General features: G+C 45.8%; 1 protein-coding gene across 1 annotated transcript in view; it reads right to left on the bottom strand.

Moving 5' to 3' along the window:
* Positions 1–6,444, bottom strand: part of LOC147896010 (pentatricopeptide repeat-containing protein At4g19191, mitochondrial-like) — a 10,994-nt gene extending 4,550 nt beyond the window's left edge. Inside the window, exons 1-2 of the mRNA XM_087382893.1 lie at positions 3,070–6,444; positions 2,795–2,928 (exon numbers count right to left, since the gene is read on the bottom strand). Of these exons, the coding sequence (XP_087239019.1) occupies positions 3,103–6,006 (2,904 nt within the window). The 5' untranslated portion in view covers positions 6,007–6,444 and the 3' untranslated portion in view covers positions 2,795–2,928; positions 3,070–3,102. The remainder of the gene's footprint in view (positions 1–2,794; positions 2,929–3,069) is intronic.
* Positions 6,445–7,571: the final 1,127 nt, after the last annotated feature.

The following is a 7,571-nucleotide window of genomic DNA, read 5'->3' as shown; positions in this document are numbered from 1 at the left end:
TGCTAATAGACATCATTCACCTAAAGAGTTCTATGAAGGAACGATGGTATATTTGTGTATTCCCAAGGAAACCAAGAGCCGAAGTACTGGTTTAGTTCCGAGGTTATCCCCCAGATAATGTGGTCCGTTCAAGGTTATTAAAAGAATTGGACTAGTTGCATATAGACTAGAATTGCCTCCTGATGTTAAAGTACATCCAGTATTTCATGCCAGCAGACTGAAAGAATTATTGGGTGTGGATAATCAACTTGTTTCTCCTCAAGAAATAATAGAAGTTACAGATTTAACTTTTATCCCACACGAGCCTGAGAGTATTCTTGAATTTCGTGAAAGGCAGATTCGTAATTGAACTATCACGGAATACAAGATCAATTGGAAGGATCGTGTTGAGGAGGATGTAACATGGGAGACATTACAGAACCTTCAAGGGACATTCCCGGGTTTTTTAGCAAACTCAGGAGTGAGTTCTTAGAGGAGGGGAAGTATGTCATGTGCACAGATTAGTATCCGACGTGTACTAGGTACACAAGACTAGCTCAGGTAGCCTGGGGAGGCTTAGAGCTAGGCAGGCTTGATTCTCAGGTTGAGTGGCAAGGGTACGAACTAGTTGGAGGTCTTCGCTATTTTTGGCGCTTGGGGTGCCCGAGTCTATATAAGGGGCCTAGGGGTTCAGTTCTCAGAGAGCCGATGGGAGCAAGTCTCGTTCCCAGATGCTAGGTCTGATCTTGGATTGAAGTCACGGACGCGCGCCTGAATCATAGCGTAGCCCAAGGCCTAGCAGCAGATCCCAGGCTTCACAGCACCACCTGGTGGTATGGGACACCAGGCTGGTTAGGATCTGGTTGGGATTTCGTGCCAGGAGCTCAACTCATGGCTCGGAGGGGACATCTCCTTATTCGGGATCGCATCCCGTAGATGTCATGGTCGGGTGGTGAGCAGCCTGCTCAGTTTCCTCATGTTTGGTGTGTTCTTGTGTTTGCTTGCAGATTAGAGGTTTCAGGAGTGCTGGGGTCGTGTCACCTAGGCTGATTCACGAGCAGTAAGGTGGAGAAGAACATTCTTGACAGAGAGTCTACTGCGCTCGAGGTGGAGCGCACGCAGACTCAGGGTTCTAGAGGAGACTAGCAGATAGAGAAGGACCTTTGGTAAGATCAGAGGACCACACCATTTGTGGGACTCTGGATCTATCTCTTTTGTTGTGTCCATAGTTTTGGACAGAAATATATTGTTTTGGTGGATTATATATCTCGCTATGTCTACTGTATATTTCCTGATCTACATATCTATGTGATGCACATTAAGTAAAGAAGTTTGTGATTCCACACCCCACACACACTGTGTGAGCTCCTGGGCTATTCTATTAGTCTTCTGCTTTGCGTACCCTTTGTTGGTCCATTTCTAACATGGTACACAGCCCAAGTAGGAGGTTCACAAGTGTGGAAGCCTGAAAGCAAGGACCTTGCTGAAGGACGACCCTGATTCACAAGCTCTTGCGAATCGATTTCCATGACTAGAGGACACTGCCCTTGCGAGAAGGTTGAGTTTGTTCGACTTTGCTTTGTGGTTTAGCAGCAGAGATGTCGATCTCAAAAGCCTCTTCAGCCCCTTCTCTCCCTTTCTCCTCCCCCAGATTTCTTTCTTTCACTATCCCCAACTTTGGAGAGTCTGGGAAACTATGACCCCCAAGTAAGTGTATGAGGATACGATCTCAACTAGTGACCCACCGAAAGTGAACTGCTTCCGTTGCATGTTTGCTCGAGAGGTGTTAAAGATCATGACCTTGATTTTGCCAAGGTTGACCTCCAAATCATGGGATAAACAAAAAGCCTGCAGTGCATCCAGGTGTCGCTGGAGCCCCTCGGGTGTGGATGAAGAGTGCCACGTCATCTGCATAAGAAGAATCCTGATGATGATTCCGGCAAGTGAAAAACCGGTCCCTCCGAACGCTCCCATGAAAGTCTCAAGCTCATCGATGTAGAGGCCAAACAGGGTTGGTGATAAGGGACAATCCCGTTTGACCCCTATGGTACTCAAGATCTCATCTGTCCAACCTGCACCTGTCCAAACTCGGCCTGAGACTCTCTCATAAAGTGCCATGACTGCCCATATGATCTCCTGATCAAATCCCAGTGTCTGTAGGCGTGTGATGAGACGAGCTCGAGGTATTGTGTCAAAGGCTTTGCGGAAATCCACAAAGCACCAATATACCCTCTCCTTCCGTGATCTGGCCTTCTCAATGACACTCTTGAGTGTGAGTATGTGATCCATAGTCCCATGGTCTCGCCTGAAACCGCCGGCCTGACCCGAGGAAGAGTCCACTCTGCAAGCCATGCCCAAGGTTGGGCTTCTGATAGCAAACTAGTTAGATACCAGAGTAGAAAACTGGAGGAGGGAAAGAGATGAGTGAGAGTGCCTGAGGGTTAGTAGCAGGAGTGGATGTAGCAAAAGGACCTTGAAAGGGTCACAAGGCCCTTCTAAACTAAACTGGAGGCCTAACCATCATGTTTCCCCCTTCATAACACAGTCTCACACTAAGATGCACATCGGAAAGTTTGAAAGTCTATCAGGCAAGGTAACTGTGAACCTTCCAATCTGATCTGACAAACGTGAAATAGAATCGGTGGCTCCAACAGCTCTGTTCTTCAAACAAAGCGCATCCTTTTCAACTTTTAGGTGATACTTTGTAAACTCTCTGCAAATCAAATATATATGTGTCACATCATGGTACTAGACTATATTGTGGGGGGGGATATGTAGAAGAAATGGAATGTTCCAAAGCAGATTATTGGCATACCTGTCCTGTTGTGTTACACTCTTTGAATGTAGTATCAGCCAAATTTTTCTGGAGTACCGATTTAGCCTTGGACACAGCATTCCTCCGTGACTTCTGATATTCAAATATCTGCCACAGCTGCTTCATGCTGCAAGCTGCTCCAGAAAAAAGGATACATATAGCTAGCAGTCCTTACATGTATAAACTACATCCAAAAATTATCCCTCATTCTTATTCAGTACAAACTGAATGACAATAATGGCACTTCAAATACCTTTGAAGTTATTGCCGCATACCTTTGGAGTTATTGCCTCACTTAGCTACCTCTCTCAGCAGCAGTGAGAACTCAGAAATCTTTCAGTATTTTCTCTCTCATCACGTGAGCTACATCCCTCTGCAGATGGCTTCAAAACCAAATCCAACTGTGGCACATGCCCTTTATGCTGTATGCCATTAATTAATTTTCTAGACTTTGCATAGACGATATCAGATTGTTGATGTATTTTATTTCCTGCAACAAACGCATGCAGTTTATTGCTAACCTCAATCCAGGCCCTTCCCGGCTTTTTCCACACACCCTTAGATTTTCTTAACTCTAGCATTCTGTACGCATGCTCCCACATGTGAGCATTAGCATAGATATTTGACATCAGAAGATAGGCAGCAGGGACATTTGGATCCATTCGAATAACCTCCTCAAAACACACTGCTCCTAGATCCACATTGCTATATGTTCTGCAGGCAGTCAGTAGCGAAAGCCAACTAGAGACATCAGGTAGAATGGGCATTGTTTGAAGAAACTTGTCAGCCTCATTCAAGCATCCTGCACGACCAAAAAGGTCCACCATGCAGTTCAAGTGCTCAATACTTGGTGTGATCCCATGATTTTCTTTCATACACTTGAAATGAAAGCGGCCTTCATCCACTTGACCAGAATGGCTGCATGCAGCTAAGATACTAGTGTAAGTCCTGCCATCAGGCTTAAAGCCATCTTGTTGCATGTCCTTAAAACATTGAAGGGCAAGCCTGTAGTTGCCATGCTGTGCATAACCTGCTATTATTGCACCCCATGACACCACATTTCGACTTGGCAAACCCTCAAGTGCTTCCCATGCCTCCTCTAGACTACCAGATCTGGCATACATGTCAACGAGTGTAGTCCCAATCACAACATCTATCTCGAAACCGATCCTGAGGATTTGATCATGAACCAACTCGCCCTGCGTCAAAGATCCTATGCTGCCACACGCTTGCAAGATGCACAAAAATGTGACTTTGTCAGGCTTATTTCCCTCCAGCTGCATGTCCTGAAAAAGCTGAAGGGCTACAAGGCCATCCCCATGCTGGGCATATCCAGCTATCATTGCATTCCAAGAAACCAAATTCCGATTTGGCAATTTCTCAAATATATCACGAGCCTCCTCCAAGCTGCCACAGTTTGCATACATGTCAACAAGAGCACTTGCAATGACAACATCTGCTTCAACTCCAACCCGGACAATCTGATCATGTATCAGCCTGCCCTGGTCTATTGCTTCTGTGCTCTTAAGTGCCTTCAAGACGCAGAGAAGTGTAATTGTGCTCGGTTTCAAGTCCTTATGTTGCATTTTCTTGAAAAGTTGAAGAGCTTGAAGCCTGTGACCATGATTAATATACCCTGAAATCATTGCATTCCAGGACACCACATCATGACTTGTCAACTTGTCGAATACTTTGTGGGCCTCCTCCAAGCTCCCACATCTAGCATACATGTCCACAACAATGCTATCTGTGATCACGTCTGTTTTGAGGCCTCTTCTAACGATCTGGTCATGAACAATTCTACCCTGCCCTATTGCACCTATGCTGCCACAGGCTTTCAAGGCACATGACAACGTAATTCCATCTGCTTCTATGCAATTTTCTTGCATCTTCTGAAAAAGTTGAAGGGCAGAAGAACCATGCCCATGCTGGACATATCCTGCAATCATTGCATTCCACAATGCAGCATCTTGATTCGGCATCTCCTCAAAGACTTTGCACATCTCCTGCAGGCTTCCACATTTTGCATACATGTCAATGAGGGCAGTCCTGATGGACACATCTGATTTAAAACCACTTCTAATGATGTGGTTGTGTATCAACCTACCGTTCCCTATAGTTTCTACGCTGCTACATGCCGCCAAGATGCATAGAAAAGTAACTCTGTTTGGCTGTATACCATCCGCTTGCATCTTTTCATAAAGCTGAAGAGCAAGAAGACCATGTCCATGTTGAGCATATCCTGCAATTATTGCATTCCAAGATACCAAATTTTTTCGCAACAATCTGTCAAACATGTTGCCAGCCTCATCAATGCTTCCCAGTTTGGCATACATATCAATGAGGGCACTACCAACAATTGTGTCTGATTCAAAACCCATTCTGATGACAGAGTCATGTACTAGCCTGCCCTGCCTGGAGGCTCCTGTGATACTACAAGCTTTTAAGGTGCATGAAAATATAGCTTTGTCTGGCTTTATACAGTGTAATTCCATGTTCTCAAAAAGTTGTAGAGCAAGGAAACCACGTCCACCATTGACATATCCAGCAATCAATGCACCCCACGATACTACATCTTGGGCTGGTAGTTTATCAAAAACTTTATGTGCCTCATCCAAGCTCGCACATTTTGCATACATATTGATAAGGCAGCTCCCGACGACCACATCCATATCAAGCCCTCTTCTGCTGATCTGGTCATGTATTAGCTTGCCCTGCTCTGCACTTCCTATCATGCCACATGTTTTTAGGATAGACAAGAACGTGACTTTGTCTGGCTTGATGCCTTCGTGTTGCATTCTGTGATACAGCTTAAGAGCCATATCACACTCTCCAAGAGTGATATGTGCTGAAATGATTGCATGCCACGTATAAACAGTTGGCTCTGCAACATTGCAAAATACAAGGCTTGCTTCCAGCAAGCTCCCATACGAGACAAACAAGCGGATAAGTTGGTCTCCAAAAATTGTGACTGAGGCCAGTCCGCTGCTGACCATAAGAGGATGCACTCGCCTGCCGATCAAGAGGCTTTTCCTTTCGGTGTATCCCTGTAGAAGACAGTGAATGAGGTCCCTTGACAGAGGCATTCCTTGGTGATGCATATTGTCTGCGGCTTGAAGGGTTTCGTCCAGCCATTGCACACTACACAATTTGCTCGACTTTTTGATAGTTCTGGAGGTTCTACAACGAAGGGAAAGGAAGTCAATGCGCATCCAGATGCTTGGCACGTCGGGTGTAATGAGGCAAGAACATGGGAACCCAAAATTTAATAATGACTCAGGGCATGGATGTCGTCGTCCCTCATGCAGAAGACGTCCGTCTACTTCTCCCAACCGTTCTGTTCTTTCTGAGGGCAGCAGGTGTAATCAAAAACAAATTCTCCCCAGAAACGAGAAGCTATAGTTTGCCTCTTCAAGGGGTAAAGCCTAGCTGAGTGTATCAAACACAAAATGGAGTCTCTGGCTCTTGGATCTTTCATATTCTGTTATGAAGGAGACCTGGATTAGCCAGTCCACAGTGCACACTACTTCACACGTGGATCAGCTTGCAGTTGTGGTCAATGGATATGGGCTCTCGAGTCTCAACAAGCACGTGAATTATGCTTGGAAGTTGGGAAGGTCGTTAGGTTAACGGCCACACAAAATGCACTTGGCCACTACCCTGGTGCAAGTTCGAGTCTAGGCGTCGAGTACAAGGACGGGTTGTATGGCAAAGGCCGACTACTATCTCATCCACATCAACCCCATGAGACGGCTCGAGGGTTTCCTGACAAGCACCAGTAGCTAGTTATGATGGTGTGGTTCACTTGGTTAGAGGTCCCCATGGATTAGGAGACCTCCCCTTCGATGCCAGGTTGGGAGATGGGTAGGTGCTATGGCCATATGTGGCAAACCCATGTGTCACGTCCTCGTAGAGCACACGTGAGCCGAGTAGCACGGCAATCAAGTGGTCAAGCAACATGTGGCATGTGCCAGTTTTGTACCTAGCCCACATGGGGCTGTTATTTTGGTAGCATGGTTGAAACCAAATAGAACCTACTAACTAAGCTATGACTAATCTATCCTAAGGTCCAACCAAGGTTGGCAAAGGCATGTAATCTCTCACCCTTCGTAACAAGGATATCTAATGAGGATTTCTCTTGCAACCCACTTTGTGTATGCTTGTCTAAGTTTGTTTGTGCACCATGGAAGATTGGTGCACACAATCCTAGCCCCTAGCATCGCCCCTTGTACTCCCTTCGTATCCCCCTTCACAATCCCTAGCGTAGCCATTGTATTGCAACCTATCTGGCAACAAACAAACAAAGTGGAGGTACCCTACGTCGACTCTAAAGGGGCTAATCAAGCATAAGCGCATGTGGCTAGTGTGGCAATAGCACCATGCGAGGGAGACCCGCAGCTAGTAGTTCATTGATAGTAGCAGAAACAGCTTGATGGAAGAGCCGAAGGATCTTTGTTGCTCTTGACAGCCTTGCAGGTAGCACCTATGGTGCTTGTGTGATGTAAGGTCTCAAGGAGTGACTCAGCGCTCAACCAATTCGGCATGTCTTTTAGTACTCTTCTACAACCCAAATGGACAAGGAGGTAAATTGCTACCATGGGCTATGGTTTTGGCATAAGCATTGCCTGTTGCTTTATTAGTTTGATGCCCGTTGTAGTGGTTCTTTGTTGGATCGCCCAATAGCTTGGATGGCTTGTGTGTCCGATCCTTCGACTGTGTATTGATGCACTCTATCAAGAGTCATTCTGGTGTTTGGAATCATCTATCTATGTATTTA

The sequence above is a fragment of the Dipteris shenzhenensis genome, chromosome 12 (assembly GCF_047967505.1).
Source record: "Dipteris shenzhenensis isolate YYH24624 ecotype China chromosome 12, Dip_SZ_1.0, whole genome shotgun sequence".
NCBI lineage: Eukaryota > Viridiplantae > Streptophyta > Polypodiopsida > Gleicheniales > Dipteridaceae > Dipteris > Dipteris shenzhenensis.
Note: the sequence above shows the minus strand (reverse complement) of the source record. Positions and strands in the feature narration are given on the sequence as shown.